Source organism: Phaenicophaeus curvirostris, chromosome 9 (assembly GCF_032191515.1).
Source record: "Phaenicophaeus curvirostris isolate KB17595 chromosome 9, BPBGC_Pcur_1.0, whole genome shotgun sequence".
Lineage (NCBI taxonomy): Eukaryota > Metazoa > Chordata > Aves > Cuculiformes > Cuculidae > Phaenicophaeus > Phaenicophaeus curvirostris.
The window spans coordinates 29,199,416-29,220,705 of NC_091400.1; the positions used below are offsets into that span (position 1 = coordinate 29,199,416).

The window sequence follows — 21,290 nt, forward strand, 5'->3', positions numbered from 1 at the left end:
ATTTTGAAAAATAATTACCTGTTAGTATCATAGTGTTTATAGGTTTAAGTATACCTAGCTTTTTGTCTGGGTTGCTTCTTGTAAAATCAGCATCTCAATAACAAATGTTATGCTGAGGTATGTGTTGATATCCTTATTGTGTGAGTATAGAAATAAGGAGGATGGTGAAGGCGGAACGTGTGAGCTTAGTAGCATAATCTCAGCCCTGTGAATTACCCGTTACATCACGTGGCTGGTGTACACTGCTTATCACAGAAAGACCTTAGTTGAAAAGGACATGGAGTCCAACTCATGTATGTGCACAGGACAACTCCAACGTTCACATCATATGTCTGAGGGTGTTGTCCAAAAGTTTCTTGAATGTTGTCAGGCTTGGAGCCATTGCTACTTCCCTGGGGAGCTGTTACAGTGCTTCACCCCCCCGCCCCGGGTGAAGAACCTTTTCCTAATGTCCAACCTAAATCTCCTGGCATATCTTTCTGCCATTCCCTTGGGTCCTATAGTTGGTTGCCAGAGAGAAAAGACCACCTCCTCCGCCTCCCCTTGTGAGGAAGCAATAGACTGCGATGAGGTCTCCCCTCACCTTTCTCCAGGTTAAACAGACCTGTACCTGATAATACATTATTTTTTAAGTTACAAATTCATAAAACGTGATACTATTTTCAACCCTCTCATCATTGAATTGTCTTTGGAAATGAACAGTTCCTTCTTAGGAATGATTCTGCCATCCTACTGAAAACTACTACCTAATTTTAACTTTTATTCTCTTTCTCTGAAGACAACACGAAACAGTGATACCCAATGAGCTCCCGTTGATTCAGGAGGTTACCACAACGCTGCGGGAATGGTCTATAATATGGCGGCAGTTATACGTTGTAAGTATCAACTTAGGAAAACATTCACAGTAGTATATGGTTTATGAAAAGAGCGATGCTGTGTAAGGTACAGTGAGAAATATGAAGGAACTGTAAATGAAATTCCTCTTCTGTTACTGCTTCTAAAGCCTACCTTTAGTGCTGAAAAGCTATTTGCCATCTTCTGTGTTAAGGCACAAATCTCAGTGGTGTTTCTTTGGAGTGTATTCTCAAATACTGTGTATTTCTTGAGCAAAATCATGGGTTTTTTTAGTTACCTTGATCTAGCTATAATTTGTTGAGCAAAGATGACCCATTTTTTGTGGGGTCCTGTAATACAAATCTAACATCTGATTGTATTAATGAAATGAAGATGATGATTTTCAGGGCAGTTCTTAAGGCTGGTGGTCTATGTTGTGAAAATATTGAGTACTTGATGTCAAATTTGTGTGTGCAAACTTAAACCTTTGAATAATCATCAGTATAGGCCTTCTGCTTCTCAGTATTCCTGTTCATGATTTATCCTGAGTTACGTGCCTGATTCTTTTCCTATGCTCAAGTTCCAAGCACATGAGAATGTATTCTTAGAAATTTGTAGTAATAAGAATGTGCATTGATAGTCTCTCAGATGGGATATTAGAAATATAAAATAACCATGAAACTACACAGGTGAAAGTGCTTGTAAGTAAGGTCTAAATAGTCTTCAAATATGCACTTAAAAGCGCATTCATATGTAAAGCAACATCATGCTATAGGATGTGAAATACCCTGGCTCAGATTTCTCATGCTTTCTTTGTTCAAGGTTACTGTAATAAGATAATGGGAACATCAAAGTCTTATATTTCAGGTAGGGTTTAATGCAGAGTCTCTGTTTCTTATAAATATGCTTGAAATCATAAAAGTGCAAGCTGTGTAATGAAGACACTAACTGGAAATAAAGATGTTTGTGTTGACTAATGTGGTTTATAATCACACTCATTAAAATAAACATAAAGAATGTAGCATGCTGCAAGTGATGTAGTGTTGCAGTAGATGAGATGAAGGATAATACCTTTTATGAAGAGAAACAGATTATCTATTAAAGAGAGAGCTCTGACATGGTGTAATGCTAGGGAAGTTGCATTGAAGAGCAAGGAAAAAGTAGACAGGCAGAAGCAAAGTAGGAGGAGCGGTTTCGAGAGAGGATACTGAGAACAGCTTTGCCTTTGGTTCCTCTGCTGTGTTGCGGAGGACAGCAAGGATTACAGTTTGACCCTGTTGCCCTTTTTTGTGGGGGATTATCCTGAGTATGAAATCTGATATTGCTTACTGTCAGAGAAATACCCCTTGCAGAGATACAGAAAACTTGGTTGGGCTACATATAGAATAAGAAAGGAGGAATAGCAAGATTTCAAATAGAAGTTTTCTTACCAAGACTTCTGTGTGCTTTTCGTAGCAGTAGCTTTTAGGAAATTATAAGATGTTTCTGCTGTGGGAGTCACTTATTCCAGCTATTAACTTTAAACATCTCATTGTCATGCGTTTACTTCTGTGAAGGCATGTGAACAGCTAAACATCACTGCGGTGCTTTGCTGGTTACCTTTAATTCAAGAACAGGAAAAGTGTAATGCTACCAGTGGCCTCAGTTTGGTAGCAGAAGGGGTTCTGGTCCTTGTTATGGGTTTGCTGTGGGGAGGTAGATCCCTTAATGAATTTGTTTATAGTTGTACCTCAGGGTTATCTATTAAATTGCATGTGGTCAACTGCCAGGAAGAGCATTGGTGTTCTGGAATTGTCTTTTCAAGGGAGATTTGTTTTACTGGAGGTAGCTGGTTTCAAACTGGTCAATCTGCAGACTAGAGAGATATTCGATGTTGTTTGTCTTGCATATCAAAAGTCATTAAATGACCACATATGCCTTCATTGAGTAATGAATAGATGTTCAGTTTTGATTTACAGATAGCAGAGGATGTGGCATGTTCTTCGTCTCACTAGTTCATGACAGCCTGCAGCATTGAAAATCATGAAACTCTTTCCCATTTGGATTTGTCTGCATTTAGCTTCCAGCCATATGTGCCTGTTGTGTCTTTCTCAGCTACATTAAAGAGCTTTTAATAACGGGTATTTTCTCTCTGTGAAAGTTCTTGCTCTATAATCAAGTCAGCTTTTTGATAATCTGAACAGACTGAAGTCTTTAAGTTTCACAGTCAGATATTTTCCTCCCTCCCCAAGTCCTTGAGTCATTGTATTCTTTTCCTGCACCTTCTGCGTTTCTTTGTTGTCTTTTATATATAGTGAGGAATTTTATTTTAATTATTTAATTATTACAATTGTTTTCATTCAAATAAGGCTTGGGCGTAGTCTGAATGAAAGATAGCTACTTGTAGCTGAATAATTCATTTATGTAGAGTGTTTTGAAAGATTTATTCTTTATAAGAGTGTATTGAACTGATGGCTTAGATTTAGAGACTTATTAAGACAGTAAGAGAGGCTGCTTTTGGGTAAGATCAAAGCATTCAGGTCCTCTGTGTCATCTTTGTCTTGACATTATCTTTCACAATAAAGATAGAAGGGCTGTTGTTCTGCAGCTTTAGTTTTGCATAGTGTTGTTTGTACTAAAATTGTTGTGTATAGGCACTGTCCACAGCTTAAACCAACATGTCAAATTCTGTACTGTGGCTTAAGATTTGATCTTCTGTCTCTGAATGCATGTGTGTATGGGCATGCATATAGAAAGCGCTCTGGAGAAGAGGTTTCTTCCATTTTAACTCTGGACCTTTATCTTCGTGTGTCTTAGCTTAGCTGAATGTTGCCAGGGAGAGTTTGTGTGCTGCTGTGCACTATTTAATATCCGTAGTTGCAGCCTTTATAAACAATTAAGGTTATTTTATGTGCTGTAAGGCTTAGTGCTTTCCTGGTGTTTCACTTCCCTTCAGGTGTTACGTGTGGGTTTGTAAGATACTGATGCACTTGGCTTTGCTCACTGAGGAATTTGAAAGTGTTGTTCTGAAGGTTTAACTAGGGCTGGGGGGAAGGGTTCTGTAGTGCACTGCAGATGGAGCATTGCAGGGCTCAAGCCTCTTACTGTTAAAATGCACCATTTTCAGTCCCGTTCTACTCAGTATAGAAGGCCATTGAATAAAGTTGCTCTGTGAACCAAGAAAAGGATATAATTCCCTTGAATGCCTGTTCTGAATACAGTATGACCCAAGGTTTAAAGTAACATAAACACAAGCATCTGTGCTTGTTTAGATACCTGAAGCAGAGTGTAAGACTCTTCGTATTCAGTGTTCTGTGCTATAGAAAGTTAGGCTCCCATTTTAGTTACTGGTGACCTCTTACCCTTTAGAAATCGTAGGGTTGCAGTTTATTGTGTATATTGAAAAGATGCTCAGTAGACATCAAAACTAATTCATACCCATTTTTTCCTCCAAACAGCAAGATAACAGAGAAATGTTCCGCAGTGTACGGCACATGATATATGATCTTATTGAGTGGCGATCTCAAATACTGTCTGGGACTCTACCCCAAGATGAGCTCAAAGAGCTGAAAAAGAAAGTGACTGCCAAAATTGATTATGGCAACAGGTTTGTGAACAGTGTTTTCCAAGTGTTTGTTTGAAATAAAATCAACTTGTTTAGCATACATCAGCTGTCAGTATTGTTTCAGAGTTCTTCCATTCCTGTATTTATGGGGATGTAATAAATAGTATGATATAAACAGTCCTGTTATAGCAAGATAATGAAGCTGATTTATCATCTTTAAAGTATAGTACAAACTGTAGTATGTAAAGTGAATTCTGTATGTAACTCTCTCGCTTCCTTAATGCTATTATCAATTTGATATTGATATGAAGTTATAATTTTTAAGGTATTGACAAGTGCAAGTGTTGCCTCCATTCAAAATATAATTTAAACTCTATTTGCTTCTGCAGCATAAACAGTTGTTGCCTTCTCACACCACCAGCTGCATGTGCCCAGAAGTCACTTAGCTATAATGTGATGTTGAAGGATTTGGCTCCAAAGCTTATTTGGCTCTTTGTTCTTCTACTTATACAGTGTCTAGCTTGTACCAGAAGATTAACAGACAGATTTAATAAAAGAAAGAATCTATTTAACAGAAGAGTGTGGAGATTGTGAAGGAGATATTACCAACAGCAAAACAAAAAGACAGCAGTGTGGGTTGTATATGTTAGAAATGTTAATGATTCAGGTGTATTAACTTTCCAAACAGTGGTCTGGATTTAAGAAACATGTTATGTAAATACTGGTTTTAGGTTATAAGTTTTCTGTACAGTTATGACTTTCCATTTTGATTGAAAATGAGAAACCATATCTCACGTTTTAGTCAGGAAATTATTTGAAGCAGTGCTTTGAGTACAGAGAGACAGCATTGTAGTACAGCACACCTGGGGACTGAAAAAGTTTTCAGAAAGCCAGTGTTTAAATCCCTTGTGATGTAAATAATTCATCGGATTTCAGCTATTTGTGTTTTATTCCTTAAGAACTGCCAAATTTGTGGTATTTCTGTTCATGCACTTTATCAGCAAAAGCTGTGATTTAAAAGAATAAAATCAGTAACTGCATTCAGTCAGTAATTAGCATTTATAATTCAAGATATGGACTGTTGTACCTCGATAAACGATTAACCAGATGTTGTTGATATTATTTATTTGGCTACTGTTTTTTACCATCTGGCTAAGAAGTTGGTTAAGATACTCTGAATAACCTCCAGATGCTCAGCGTTCAAATACAATGGAACATCTTGTGCTGTGCTTTATATTCATAATGTACTGATAGACTAATTAAGTGATCAGAACATTCTCTGTGGAGTACAGGAAGGAAGAGAATTTGAACTTCTGAGAAATACTCGCAACTGAAAGATACCATATGTTTCCAATGTAGTACATTCCCTTTTGTCTAAAGTAGGCATGAATGATGATTCCAATATCCAGACAGAATGGATTAATTTTATTATAAATGTTTTCTGATGTAATCTTATCCTAACTTTTCCCGTTTTGTGAAATAGTGATATGTAAATAAGATTTTTTTTCCCTATAAATAAAGACAACAGTTTTACTGCATGTTGTCAAAATAATCAAGGAAGTAAAAATAGTCTTATGAGTTCGTATTTTTAATGTTTTCCTGAAATTGGGTCAGGTAATTTTGTTGTGAAAACACATTTTTTTGTTCAGTTGCAAAAAATCTAACTGGGACACTTAGGGGGGAAAAAACCCCCACACTTCTTTTCAAGCATAATTTGCAAGTTAAAGGATAAAACAAAGGTGTTAAACCAAAGGAGTGTTTGCTTCTATTTATTTGGCAGTCTGTGCAAACACTCTAGTTATGTTAAAGTGTAGTAGGCTGCTGGAAGATTAGTCCTTCTTTGAACACTTGAGTTGTCTCTTCCTCTGGTTTAGGTGGGTGTCTCCTACAGAAGGGCTCTGCTTTTATTCATTCAGGCCTGGCAGTTACAATACAAGTGGCTGGTGGATTTATCTCCTGCTGTGGCTGCTGGCCAGGAAACAGTAGCTGGGGAATCAATGGTAAAACCAGTTTCTCACCAGATAACTCATTTGGGAGCTTGATGGTCCAGGGATGCTTAAAAGTTTCATAGTGACCAGGTAGAGCTTAGGAGGTATTTCTTAATAAGCTGTTGCCTGAACTTTGCAGTTTTTGATTGATGTTCATCTACCTTTGAATTAATGCATTGCAATTAGTTGGAGGGGGTTTCTGTGTTGACCCTGCTCAAGGCTTTCTTTCAAGTCTCTTGGTTTCCCACTTGTCTAAGAGGGGTGAGGAGTGATTCTCCAAATGCATGAAATGACTCTCATCTAAATATTCCCCCTTCTAATTTAAAGCCATTTCCCCCTCGCCCTATCACTACGTGCCCGTGTAAAAAGTCACTCCTTAGCTTTCTTGTAGGTCTCCTTCAGCTCCTGGAATGCTGCTGTAAGGTCTTTCTGGAGCCTTCTCTTCAAGCTGAACAAAGAGGAAACAGTGTCTTGCGAACTTAGTTGTTTAAAAAATGACTTCTCCAACTGTTCCACTATTTCATTTACAGTGGCTTTTTCTGTGCTGCGGGAAAAAGTGGCTTCAAGCCAGGGATGGTTATATCTGGGGTGGATGACACGTTAAATTGTTTTGTTGTGTATAATTTTTTTTTTTCCTATCATATAGCAAATGTGCCTGACTTCAGTGTTTCAAACATTTGCACAGTGTTCTAAAATCAGTTATTTGAGCACTGTTAATTCACAAGCATTTTCTTGTTTGTTTAGAATTCTTGATTTAGATCTGGTTGTAAGAGATGAAGATGGCAATATTTTGGACCCAGAGCAGACCAGCACAATCAGCCTTTTCAGAGCACATGAAATAGCTTCCAAGCAAGTTGAAGAGAGGCTACAGGAGGAAAAAGTAAGATATATGGTGTATTGTAGCTTTTCCTTTTGAAACACATGACTGTAAAGTAACTGGGTGACTGTTAATTTTTAGCTTTGGCAATGAAAAAATGGATGTCTTCATAAAGAGTTGTCAAGCTTAAACATTTTGTAAGAACTTATATGTCTTAGGCTATTTAGTTACCTTTTTCATCCTTTAAAGGGCTTAGAAGTTACGGTTAAGAACTACATCAATAAGTTGACTACATCTGTAGGTTAATATTGGAGATGTGTATGTAGGTTTGTATGTTAGGTTATCATGAGAGTCTGTTTTTGAGAACAATGTTCTTGTTATGATTGTGTTATTTCTATGTGCCAGTCCTGAAAATGTGATACTTGAAATATACGGGGCAAATTCAAAGACGTTCTCAGACTTAACAGCTGCTTTTTTTTGTAATTCAAATCCCTCTTTTTAAAAGGAAGAGCATTTCTGTTGTAAGGAGTCGTGCCTGTGTCAGCAGCAGTTAGTGGAGCATGGTATTCTGGAGTAGTTGCATTGGCACAGCAGAATGAGTTACTGTGCCCTGTTGGGCTGCAGTGGGCCATACACACACTTGCAGCCCGTACCAAACTTAGTGCACCAGTTGGAATGGGATTTAAACTGATAATTTTTTGCATCCAAAGTTGTTCTTTTGTCCGTGCCTTAGCCAGTTTTCTTTTTATCCCATGTGTATTCCTCCCTTTAGCCTAGAGAAAGTACTTGTGTATCCCCATCCCTCCACTCCCCCCTGCCTTTTTCTTTTTTGTCTTTCTCCTTACGTTGTGGCACTTCAAGGCAGGTCCAGAAAATGCAGTAAATCCTAATGTAAACAAAGATCACAGGAGTAGACGCTTAAGACAAACTCCCTCTTCTTCTGTCTGAAAAGTTTTTAAGAAAGTTTTATAGCAGTTGAATATTCATTAGGCCATGTTAAACTTGAGTTTTTTCTGTTCTTGAATTACAGTCTCAGAAACAGAATATAGATATCAACAGACAAGCCAAGTTTGCTGCCACTCCTTCATTTGCTTTATTTGTAAATTTAAAAAATGTAGTCTGCAAAATAGGAGAAGATGCTGAAGTCCTGATGTCTCTGTATGATCCACTGGAATCAAAATTTATCAGGTTAGTGTACTCCTGAGCATGCTCCCTAATGTGTGCTACTTAGTTATAGGAGTGAAGTGGTTTTGCAGATGAGAGGGCTTATGATAGTCACATTTCTGTGGAAGGTGTAGAACAGGGTCAACTGGGAAGCAGCAGTGCAGTAGCATTTCATCATTGTGTTCAGCACAGCATCAGGCAAGACTCTTCACCTTGGGTGTGTTTCAGGATCATAGTCTTTCTCATTATGCTGTGTGTGGTTCCGCAGGTGCAGAGCTTACATGAGACACGAACTCACTTGGAAAGCTGTGTGCCCTCCTTTACCAGCAGCCTTGGCACACAAATGAGAGTTCAGTTTCTACATCTCTGGCTTTCTTAAAGAAGCTCTTACACTTTGTTGCTGAATAGTTGCTTTATTTTAGTAAAAGATATACACAAAGGGAAAGCCAGCTCTCCTCTTAAGATAATGTTCATTTGTTTAGGATAAGTAGATTGGGTTTAAAGTAGCCTTCTGTAAATTCTGAAGTTAATTTTATCTGCTTATGTTAAAGGAAGCCATTTGAACAAAAAGTCCTCAAAATATTGTTCTTTCAGTGAAAACTACTTGGTGCGATGGTCAAGCTGTGGACTCCCTAAAGATATAGACAGATTGCATAACCTTCGAGCAGTATTCACCGTAAGTGTGTGCGCTTACTTCAGCTGGCAGAATTTAAAGTTCTTGTGCCATAGTTTATGAAGAACTGAGGAAGGTAATGATCTCTACACAAAAGTATGGAGTTACCTCTGCAGGTAGTGATTCTGGGGAAGGCTTACATGAGGCGTTTCTCAGAAATGACTGCTAAATATTCTCAACACCTGGCTGAAACCAGAGTTGCTTTTTCAAGTTTCAACTTGCTAGAAATGATTTGGCCTCCTAAGCCATTAATTTATACAGAAATCAAGATAATACATTTAAATACTATTAGAAACACTCTTTTACTCTGGCTACAGTTTGTCCTGCTGCTAGAGGCTAGCATGGTGAAGGCAGATTCTGAGCAGCAAACCTTCTGCCTACTAAAACAGGACTTGAAAAAGTGTTGTTATCAAGTGATCTGAAGAAACCTACTATTTCTAGGACCTGGGCAGCAAAGATCTGAAAAGAGAGAAAATCAGTTTCGTCTGTCAGATTGTGCGAGTGGGCAGAATGGAGCTGAGAGACAACAACACTAGGAAACTAACTTCTGGGCTGCGGCGACCCTTTGGAGTAGCAGGTAACGTGTGTGCTTTATCTCTCTGTATCACATCATATTCTTGCATAGAAAATTGGTTGTAGGAAACTCCTGTGGGGTCGTATAAACTCAAAATTGGTCCAAATTTAATCAGATCGATTGCTGCATTCTAGAATATATTGTAGCTTCCAGGACTTGTGTTAGAGAGGGGTGCCAAGGTTTGTTGGCAACATGATGTTATTCTATAGGTAAATTCTGAAACTGAGCAGTTTATACCTCCATCCCTCTCCTGACTCACCATTACTTCAGTCCCTCAGGGTACTCCACCACTCTTGCCATATTGATCACTTAATTCAGTACGCTTCATTTTTGTTTTCAGTAATGGATGTTACAGACATAATTAATGGAAAAGTTGACGATGAGGACAAACAGCACTTCATACCATTTCAACCGTAAGTAGGGAATAGTTTAAAGGATAAGCAGAAATTAAAGAATTAAGATTTTAACTTTCAGTTTAAGAAAAAAAAACCCAAACCAAACGTTTGATTGGAAGAAGCATTCTGTAAATTAACTTCAGAATATATACTTCAGTGTGATATTTTGCCTTGAGTAGTACTTATTAGTTTGATCATTTCCTGTTAGTTGTAATAGTGATAGCCCCCAAAACTTTTAGTTTTAGTTCTTGAGTTTAAATCATGTATACACGGTTTTGCAGTCTTGTTTTCCTTGTGTTTAAAGATGTCAGGGTGATAATGTGCAAGAGGTGAAATACTTAAAATAAGTATGTTGCTGGTTAAGCTTTGCCTGAGGTTGATAAGGACCAGCAGCATTACTGGCATCCACTGCAAGTGACTTCTGTGGAATAAACAATAATGTTTATCTTTTCCTCGGTAGCAGCTATAATTTCATAGTAGGGGCCATAGTAATTCAAATACAAACAAAAGTTGGGAATTTGAAAGATGGCTTGATATAGCTCCTGCAATATCTTCTTGTAATTTAGTTTTATAATATGAGTCTTCTACCAGAAATATTAGGTATTCTGGTGAGGGAGAGGATGTGTGTCTGATTCATATAATTTTTACAGCTGGTTCACAGAATCAGGGAGAACAGCCTGCTATGTGGATCTGGACTTACTTCTAGCCGTCTAAAACTGCAGACCTTTCCACAGTGACCCTAAGGTTGCTGACATGGAGGTTGACAGATATTATTTTACAATGATTTAAATGTGTACTTTAATATGCAGACGTATATGAATTTAATGTAATATCAAAGATAAGGCTTGACTTGAAAAAGCAACGTCATATTAAGACATATTGTAATATTCTGATTTTTTTGTGTGTATGTAGATGTGCTTTTAGAAGTAGAAGCTGATGAGCAAAAAAGGGGATATGTGGCAAACATGGTGTTGCATCTGTAGTTCATAGGGTTTTTTTAATTCCATCAAGCATGGCCAAGTAGAAAGGATAAGTTAAAAGTGCATAAAATATGAATGCTTAGTTTTCCCATTGTGTAAAACGTTAGACAGCCATCTGTTCAGACAAGGCAAAACATAGTTATGTTAGCTAAATTCTTTGATTACTATACTAATGGATATTTGGAGGGTTTTTAATAATATTAAAAAACCCACCTTGAAATACTGTAATCTCAAATTAACTTTATGTTGGAAAATAGGCTTAATTGAGGAAGCCCTTGTGATCTGAAGGCGTAGGGCTGCTGAGTGGGTGGCAAGGGCTGCAGGTGCTGCAGGGAGCCAAGCAGGTGTATGCCTCACGTCTGAAACTGCTTCACTTGCATGCAGCCGTTTTGCTGGAATGGTATATAAGGTGTTACTGTGAAAATCAGAAGTACAATACAAGTTTCAAGGAAAACGGGGGGTTGTAGGGAAGAAGGCAGTCATGATACATTTATTGTGTGGGAAACAATAGCAAGCTTAGTTTTTAGTGAGTGTTGAAGTGTGCAATGAAAATGAGTCTGTGTGTATCAAAGTGGATGCTAATGGAACATCTAGTTTTCTGCTCCATTAACACTGATTTATTTTTTCTGTATATATAAATCAGCTTTTGGAAAAGATGTACAATGTGATTTTTTTTTCCATTACTAAATTAAAATATCTTTTCTGAAAAAGTATATTCCAAAAAATATGAGTAATGTGAAAACATGCGATGAATACTGATGTCATAATTTCCAGCATAGACTTAGACTGTATATATGAGCCACACTTTTCTTCTCATTCCATGTTTTGCTTCTGTTGTACCACATACAATTCTGTTTTCATATCCTTGTTTGTTTGTATTCATTCACTAGCCACCACCACAATGGCTGTCAAAAGCACAGGGCAAGATTACTTAAATGACACCTAGTGCTGCTGTTTATTTTTAGTTTCCATCTTTTCATTTATTCATCAAGTTTAACAGAATGTTTGGGTTATCTCCTTTTCTTCTCCTATGCCGTTTCTGTGGGATTTTTCTAGCTTTTCCTTCAGGCAGTATGCACTGCTGCTTAACCTGCAGAGTGACAGAAGTGACTCTGGAGGTGTTGCGGGGCCAGCCTGCTGTATATATTAGAGAGAACTGCCTGTATAGGTTTTCACTGCTTAACAGGGGATTCTCAGGTGGGAGACATCCTTCCTATCTTCAGAGCGTTACTGGGGCCTGTGCATGCGAGTCCCTGGAGGGAGAAGTAACAACGGGAGTGTGCTGTACTTGTCTGTGGTAGATCAGCATTCTTCTGATTAATGATCTTCCTCTGTCTTTCTTGTTACCTTTTCTGTCCCTTGTCCTGCGTTGACTAATATATACTCTGTCACAACTATGATATGATCTTGTGTGTTCCCTTGTTGCTGTGACTTCTGGTTTTCTGTGACCCTTTGTTTCCTGGTGTTGGTCGTCATGTGCATCCTCCAGGCTAGCGTTGGATGACGCCATTCGACACAAGCAGCTGAACATATCATCCCGTTTTTCACCCAGGGTGGCAGGGGAGAATGATTTCCTTCAGACTGTTATAAACAAAGTGATTGCTGCTAAAGAAGTTAACCACAAGGGTCAGGGTACGTACTGTTCTTTATATACACCGGTGTACCTAAAGCTGCTCATCACTTGATTTGCAACGTGATTATTTTAATTTTGGAATCAAGGGTGCATAATATTACCTTCACTTGCTCACTGCTGTTTGGTAACAGATGTGTTTGCATGATTTTTTTTACTCCCTCTTCCCCATCCTTCAGGGTTCATTTTGTTGTTCCCACAATACCCCACGCTTCCCCTGACAGTGTTAACTCTAGAGGTTGTCTGTCCTTTCTCTACATTGTCCATTATTTGGACATCTTTCTATTTCTGTACTGGAAATGATGACTCGGGGAGTCAGCTCTCATGCCCTTGAGGACTTTGGGCTCATGTTGAAGGAAGGGCTACTCTTTTCCTTCCCTTCCTTCGCCTTAGTTTTCCGCTTCGCAGCTGCACTCGCAGCAGTTGGCTCCCTCTCAAGAAGACAAAGGCATTGCTCCCACCAGCACCGCACTCCCCTGAGCATGGAGGTGGTAAGGACGGAGCCATAGCAAAGCAGCCCTGCTGGTGCCTTGTCTTATGGGCTGCTCACACCACTCTTCATAATTCTGTGTATGCTCGGCTAATGTGAAACTGAGCAAGGTTCCACAGTCTGGCTTTGGGGTTTTTTTTTGTCTGTGTATACCACGCATAGTGATCATAATGTGTCTGCTAGTTAAAAAATGAACAGTGTAATGGCTTAGTTATTACTGTGCTGGCTTCAGTACTTTTTGGGGAGTTTGGATTAATTCAGCGTTACACAGGGCAATGTGGAGTTTCCCCCAACAGTATGGATGTGAATATCTGTATTGCTTGTAGGGAAATACCTGTATTGAATATCTACCACAAGAGACCCAAGGCATGTTTTATCTTTTTTACTGATTTTCACTAAAAAATAGCAAATCAAAATCTAAAACTATTTTAAAAATTATCCACTAGCTAAAGAGGAAAACTTAGATCTGCTTTCCCCTGCCCCCATTTTCACCTGTGGCCAGTGTGTAATGGAATGGAGGAAACATTTTATATTCATTTCAGATTCTTTCCCTATGAAAGGTGCTCAAGCAATCAGAAAAGGATTAAGAGCTGTTGCTGAGCCAGTCAATGTAGATACAGTCACTGTTTAGTGGCATAGCAGCTGTTAGAACCACCTCTGGCAGCAAGTCAGTATACAGCTTTTTAATGAGAGATTTTAATAGAAAAGAAAGCTGGCTGCCAAATAAATACAAAATGAATGTATAGTACATTGTGTGTGTAACAGGATAACCCACAATCTGTTTTAGAGGAATATTTTTTGGGTATTTTTCATATTTTAATTTTAGGATTTTCTTCTGCAAATTGCTGCCGTAATTATTGCATGCTTAAACTTGACTGCCAGTCCCTTTACCAAGTGTAAGACTTTCTTGGTTTTTTGTTCTTTATTTTTTTCCCATTCTGATGTATTTCTTTTTTCTGTAACAAATGCGCCTAATGTTAGTTGGCAAGCAGTTGATTTTTAGTGGCTGCTTCTGCTACTGAAGAGAAAAATGTCAACTGTGTAATGCTGATGCTATAGATTTCTTTGTGTTCAGTGCAGTAAAAACAACTTATGGGGGTGGTGATGAATCAGTTTAGGATACGTATCTGATGTTGGTGCTGGCTTGTTGGCATCTTAACATTGGTTGATTTTTATACTTATGTTTTCCCGTTCAAACCAATGTTGCCACTTCTCTTTCTTCCATTGGGAGATAAACATTTCATTAGAAGGAACTTGTGAGAGTTCATAGGATAGATATAAGCTTGAGGCAGTTCTGCTAATGGCTTAATGACTGTATTTCCATGAGAGCTTTTGTGGAAGGGTTCAATGATAAGAGAAGTCTAGCTCTGAGAAGAGGAGGGATTTTTCTAGGGTAACTTCAGCTTTGCACCAGGGGCACAGTAGGCTCGCTTGCGTTTTTGCAATGTAGACTTGTAGGTCCAGCTGAAACCTGTTTCCTTCTTTTCTGTTGTATCATCTTGTCAGGCTGTTTTTCTTCTGAATGGATACCTGTTGGATTCAAATTTTTAGACTGCAAGTAAAATCTTTTGCTTTGATAAGCTTCAGATGAGGGAAGCAACGTGCATCTGTTTTTAAACACCTGCCTCACTCCTACCTACCAAGATGCCTTCTAGAGGGTATTGCTGCAAAGTGCACAATACCAAGACCTGAATATTATCTTGCACAGGTTTCCACTTTCCCATTTTTTATTAGCCAGCCAGCTTCCAGGTGGGGATTTATACAGCTTTCCAGAAAGCTGAGTATCATCAGACACATCATTGTGTGCTGTACTTATGGTTCTGCTTGAAGCGCTGGGATTTTTTTTCAGTATTTTAAAATACTTTTGTAAGTTTATTTTTTGTAAATGAAGAACAGTTTCCTTAATGTATGTCATTATATTTTAGAATGTGTAAAAAGAAGTGTTCAGTAACTAGACACACCACCCCCCACCCCACTCCCAGTTTAATAATTTTGTATTTTGCACAACAGGTTTGTGGGTGACTTTGAAACTACTTCCAGGAGATATTCATCAGATTAGGAAAGAATTTCCACACTTAGTGGATAGGTCAACAGCTGTCGCTCGAAAAATGGGGTTTCCTGAGATTATTATGCCTGGTAAGCCATTGCATGAAATAATGCTGCTTTGTTATATTTTAACCTTCTTTAAATATCTGTGTATGGAAGCTTTTGGGAGGGGAAAAAAAAAAGCTGAATTTGCAGTGTGGTGTATATTAGAAATACGGGATCATCAAAGGATTTTGTCTCATCTAAAATAGATGTAAAACACTTTGGTAATACTTGCCACATGTACTACTTAAATAAGTAAAACCAATGATCCCTGCAAAAAGACTGATATCATATCAACAGTGGAAATTCTCTTTTTCCAGTGAAGAAAAATGTGTATGTAGTACGTGCTTCATATTATCCCTCTAGCAAGGGCGTATGTAAACCTTATATCTTCTTTGATGGATACAAACCAACATATTTTTTCAGAGGAATAGGTTTGATTTAGAGATATGCAAGTCTGGGGTTTGTACTAGATTTGGATAGTGTATTTGAAAGAAATCTTAGTGTATTTTTTTAATAAATATATTCCATGGATGTTCAGTTCTGGTGTTTGCACCCCCAAACTGCTGTCCAGCATAGTGCTTCCCAAAATAAATACTGCCATAAAAAGCAGACTACAGAAAAAAACACACTGTCCTTTTCAGATTGATGGGCTCTAGAGGATCCATTAGATATTTTCAACCCCCATCCCAGTTCCAGCTCTTCCTGTAGTTGCTGACTGTGTGTTTCTCAGATGGTTTACTGTATATCCAGTATGGTGTAAGTGCCATGGCACTTCTGCTTGTTGTGAGCGTATGCTGGCATGTAAACCATCTGCCTCATGAAATTATTGGAAGTCCCCTGTTTCCCCAATTAATTTTTGAAATTTCAGTTGAATTGGGGTGTAGTTGAAGAGCATTTTAAGATGTAAATCTAAAAGTAAACCTCCCTTGCAACCTCCAAACCAGCAAAACCATCATATTGCTTCCCAATGGAATAAGTTAAACAGACCTCTGTAGGCTGTTAAATATTTTTAAATTGAAAAATATCTGTGTGTGGGATAAAGTAGTGACTGTGATGAATCTTATCCTTTCAAATTAATAAAAAATAGGGATGCTTTTTTAGTGATATGGTATGTACTCTTGATGATGATGTAGTATTCTTTCAGTCTAGAAATAATGTGTGATTTTTTTGTTAGATTCAGCCTGCTGCACTATGAGTCGATAATTCAGACATTAGAAGTTTTAGCATGATTGTAGCTGAAGAGCTATTTAGTGCTACCATTTTAGCTAAAAAGCTGTTTTCAGTATTATCTTGAATATTCCAGATCCCATAGCTTTTAAAGGTTTTGCCTTGTATGTTTGACTGCTGTTACTAAAATTTCTTGGTCCTTGTTTCTGTGCATCATTAGTTTCATAAATCAACAGATATACCATGAAAATTTTTAATAATTCTGTGCTTTGCTTTTTCTGTTAGGTGATGTTCGTAATGACATCTATGTAACATTGGTTCAGGGAGATTTTGACAAGGGCAGTAAAACAACAGCAAAGAATGTAGAAGTTACAATATCTGTTTATGATGAAGATGGAAAAAGATTAGAGGTAATAAAGTATTTAACACCTGTTTGTTGGGGTTTTTTTTATTATTTGATGCATCTCTGTTTAAGCCTTTTCAACATCTTTCTCTACTTTTTTCAACTTAAGTCTATTATTATTTATAACAAAATTGGTTGTTTTATATTGAAAAGAAAAAATGGAGTTTAAGATAGACGTAAACATTTTGTCTTTTGTTTGTGTTTTCAAGAGTGTTATTTTTCCTGGTGCTGGTGATGAAGCCATCTCGGAGTACAAGTCAGTAATATATTACCAAGTAAAACAGCCTCGCTGGTTTGAGACTGTGAAGGTAAAGAACCTGTTACAATAACTTCCTCTGTGTGGATTAATATGCAATTAATCTAGGCTTCGGTGGAAGGTCGTGAGAAACAAAACTAGGGAAATTCAATGCTTGTGATCATGTTTAGCAGGACAAAAGGAACTGCTCAACTAAGGAAGACTTTCAGATGCTGTTGGAAAATAGATTTGACTTTTATTGCATAATGCATTTTACATCATCCTTTTGGTCAGGACAACTCTTACAGGGTCACAGTGATGCTGTTTAGGAATGGTTTGCTCTGTTTCCGTGAAGCTGACCTGCAGCAGCAGGACCTTAAGGTTAAAATCTAATTCCTATAGTATTGAGCTCACCAGTGTTTTAGGATCTGGCTGATTGTGCATTAAGCTTGCTGAATTGCTTGGGTAATAAGATTTTAGCTGAAATGCCAAGTTTTAATATTATAGATGAGGCTGATGTTAGCATTATAAAATCTATTCTGTCTAGCTGTAGTCATTGGATGCTGTATATATGTACCAAGAAGAGACTTAGAGCTACTCCCCACAGCATTGTTTAAAGTTCAAAGGTGCTCTTTTTACATCTGTAGACAGGAAGCGGATGCTAGAGAAGGTTAGAAACCTTGGTGCACCGTTGGGGAGCAGTGTACAGCACAGACCTGGAGTGCAGGAAAATAGGGTGGTTCTAGCAATAATGTTAAGGGAGAAGAGCATTGGTTACATGTGGAGCAGAGATAAGTGTGTGTAGTGCACGTTTTGCATAGGTAATGGACATGTTAAGAACTTTTACTTGCTGCTGTTGATAATCAATCAATTTGACTCTACCGGTCAAATTCGAGAGATTCATTCCTGGGCTGGGGGGAGTGGTAGGGGAGGTTTTGTTGTTGAAGCCAAGCATATGAAGTTGAGTAACTTAACAGGGCTTGCTTTATGCCTTCTCTCTTTCTCGGTACAAGAATTGGCGATTTTCCTGGGGAATCTGTGACCTTTCAAAGTCTTCTATGGCAAAATGAAGCTGCTGCTTAACATTAATCTTTCCAAAAGCATCAAGCATGTTGTTGAAAGATGTCTAGATGAGATTTGGTAGTGGTCAATGGTTTTTGAAGATATTACACTGACTATTTTCTTTTTCTGTCCTCTTTCCCAATGTGCGAAGGTTGCAATCCCCATCGAAGACGTAAACCGCAGTCATTTAAGGTTCACGTTCCGTCATAGATCATCACAGGACTGTGAGTAGTTCATCCTTTTCATTACGGTTCTTGTCAGTGCCTGGTGCCAAAATCTGCTGAAACAGGCGTAACATTATGAGTCTGTAGTTAACTATTGTAACCACTTTTAGTGTGGGGATAAGGTTTTTTGCCTGCTTATTTTACGTTAGCATCTCAGGTTCCTTTTCCCTTTACATCTTTCTCACTCTTATTTATTGGTAATTTTGCACATTTTTTGCTGTAGAATATATGTGTAGACAAAAGCATTATTCGGGTTATGTCCACTGGGTGGATTTTAAGGCATGTAATATGCTTCTTGGGTACTTAACTGTGTAGTATATACTACGTTAGCCCATAGTGGTTATTTAATTGAAGTTGTATATTTTCTAAATTGATCATCAATGAAAGACTTAGTTTGGGGAATAACAGTTGGCAATAAAAACAATGTGCTGAAAATCAGTGTCAAAATTATTTTGTGCTACAAATTAGTGGAGTCAGAAGTACTTTTAAAATGACTCAAAAACTTAGGCTGGCCATGGTTTAAATATTAAATGGAGAATGATGCCTTAGGGCTTCAGGGCTTTCTCACAGGCTCCTTGGGCTGTCTCAGGTTGATTGCACTTTCCTTCAGGTTTTATTTCTTACCTATGTGATTTCTGCTTGCTCTGTTGCTTTGTTTTTGATAATAGATTTTGAACAATGAGGGCAAACTGAATGCATTTTCTAGTTCGTGCTGGCTGTAGAATGGATTGGTTTTCAGAAGCTTAGGCGCTTCATCTGTAGTTATGGATCTTGTTTCTCTTTTGGTTCTTACATTCCTCCTCCAAATGAGAGCGCCAAATGAGATCCTTGATGCTGATTTTTAAGGTGCCACGCACTGCCGTTCTTTTAACTCCTAAAAACCTTGGCATTATAAATGCATAAAGCTTCTGTTTTGTTTTTAGAAAGTTGCCTTAATCCAGCTTCCTAAAATAACAAACAGGATATAGAAATATTCAGCAACTAGTTACTGTTGGTGTGGTCAGATTCTTAATGCATTTATTTTGTATTTTTTTTTGTTCTGTCTTGTGTTCAGAAGACTTAATTTATTGTACAATTTCTTCATCTGCAAACATTCACTATGGTCATTCATTTACAGGCTATCTATGGTTTTGAGATTTAGATGGACTGCTTATATAAGTATCAAATACCTAATTGTGTTGAATTTTTTTGTTTGTTTTTTTTGCCACAGCCAAAGATAAATCTGAGAAAATATTTGCCTTAGCATTTGTGAAGCTCATGAGATATGATGGAACAACTCTGAGAGATGGAGAACATGACCTTATAGTTTACAAGGTAGAATTTTGAGATACTTTAGTCTTTCCACAGTAGCTAATTCAGCTGACTGACATAGGGAATTACTGTTAGAGAGTTGCACAGAAAGAAGTATTACAACCTACTCCGTTAAATCAAGCAGCTAAATAGCAAGTACAGCTAAATAGTGGTTTGCATATTTGGCAGATTGATTGTTAAACCTTGAATATGCTTTGCTGGGGCATGATTTAATTTCTAAGGCACTCGTTATTGAGTTTTATGTGGGTTTTTATGACTGTGAAAAGTTACTTCTGTAGCCTTTAAATATCATGTCTTGGATCCAGTCTGTAGACAGGGTAGTGTTAAATTACTGTTGTTAAAGACCCATTGGAGAGCTCCAATTCGGGAACAAACCTAAGAAAATCCAGTGTAAAGAATAAAAGATTATTAAGGCTTTTTACTAAATATTTTCAAATTGTTTCATTTTTCTATTTAAAACACCTCTGTAGGCAGAAGCGAAGAAGCTGGAGGATGCTTCCACATATTTAAGTCTGCCATCCACTAAGATAGAATTGGAAGAAAAGGGACACTCTGCAACAGGGAAGAGCATGCAGAACCTTGGAAGCTGCACCATCAGCAAAGACTCTTTCCAGATTTCTACTCTAGTTTGTTCAACAAAACTTACCCAGAATGGTAGGTTCGTAGAACCACTGGAGCTTCTGCTTTGTGCAGTTGGAGTGGGGGTGTATGTACTGACTTTCCTGCCTCTTCCATCCCCCCTTCCTCTGCGAATGGATGGTGGGAAGACTTGCCAGGCAGTTTTCAATTTAAATTATTTAGATGCAGCAAAAACATCTACTGTGTGTGTGCCCGGCCTTTTCTCTGCATATGGGCTTCGTTTTGCTTTAAAGTAGTATGTGTCTCTAAGAAAGACAGAAGAATCCTGAGTTAAGTAGAAACAGGAATATTGTCTGCTGTATAGTTGAGACATTTATACTGAAGTACATTGTAAACAGTCTCAGTAGCATTTTCCTTCTTTGAGAGTGTGAATAATAGTGCTAAGGAAGAGAGTGAGTTTGCTTTAAAGAGTAGGCGATATGATGGCTCTGATCCCAAATATGCTGTTTTATTTTATTTCCAAGGTGCGATATCCTTATCTTACGCTTAAGAAAGCTCTGATGTCTTCTTGTGTTGGGCAGAAGGGTTGTGAGCATGAGAATGTTGCATAGAGGTCACTCTTATGTTCAGACATCTTCACATGAACAGAGTACCAGAAATGGAGTTGGTATATTTTATTCTTTTTAAAACTTGCCTTATATACATTTTTCATGTGGATTTGTCAGCTGGCTGACTGCATCCAAAGGCTATGGAAAGTAGAGTCGATGGCAGCCAACAAAAGCAAGTATTTCACATTTCCAGACTGTACCCTCTCTGTAATTTTTCTGCTTCGTTGCTATGGAGCGGTCTCTTGTTCTTTTCTCTGCACCAGGAGTAGACTCGGGAGTGTGGGTGGGTCATTGAGATGTGAGTGAGTCATGCCAGGGAAGAGGGATCGTTCCCTCTTGACTCATGAGAAGGGAGGGCTTGGTTCGGATAGATCTATTGGGAGTTGAAGTTGTGGATGATGAGAATTTGGGACAGGGGGTGGGTGGGAATAATAGCTGGACTGTCACTTAGTGAGTTCTCCTCTGTCCAGCGGGCAACTTACTACTCTGGTATGACTTAGCAGTCAACTCTGTTTTACCAC

The 21,290-nt window shown here is 38.1% G+C and overlaps 1 protein-coding gene across 2 annotated transcripts in view; it reads left to right on the top strand.

Moving 5' to 3' along the window:
• The window catches only part of DOCK1 (dedicator of cytokinesis 1), a 318,523-nt gene that overhangs the window by 34,161 nt on the left and 263,072 nt on the right, over nucleotides 1-21,290 (top strand). The window contains exons 5-18 of one of the 2 annotated variants that reach the window (XM_069864186.1): nucleotides 779-875; nucleotides 4,272-4,420; nucleotides 7,111-7,246; nucleotides 8,214-8,371; nucleotides 8,942-9,023; nucleotides 9,462-9,597; nucleotides 9,935-10,007; nucleotides 12,459-12,601; nucleotides 15,100-15,225; nucleotides 16,633-16,757; nucleotides 16,960-17,058; nucleotides 18,199-18,271; nucleotides 19,482-19,585; nucleotides 20,053-20,236. In XM_069864186.1, the coding sequence (XP_069720287.1) occupies nucleotides 779-875; nucleotides 4,272-4,420; nucleotides 7,111-7,246; nucleotides 8,214-8,371; nucleotides 8,942-9,023; nucleotides 9,462-9,597; nucleotides 9,935-10,007; nucleotides 12,459-12,601; nucleotides 15,100-15,225; nucleotides 16,633-16,757; nucleotides 16,960-17,058; nucleotides 18,199-18,271; nucleotides 19,482-19,585; nucleotides 20,053-20,236 (1,685 nt within the window). The remainder of the gene's footprint in view (nucleotides 1-778; nucleotides 876-4,271; nucleotides 4,421-7,110; nucleotides 7,247-8,213; nucleotides 8,372-8,941; nucleotides 9,024-9,461; nucleotides 9,598-9,934; nucleotides 10,008-12,458; nucleotides 12,602-15,099; nucleotides 15,226-16,632; nucleotides 16,758-16,959; nucleotides 17,059-18,198; nucleotides 18,272-19,481; nucleotides 19,586-20,052; nucleotides 20,237-21,290) is intronic. The other variant, XM_069864187.1, reaches the window with a different exon arrangement.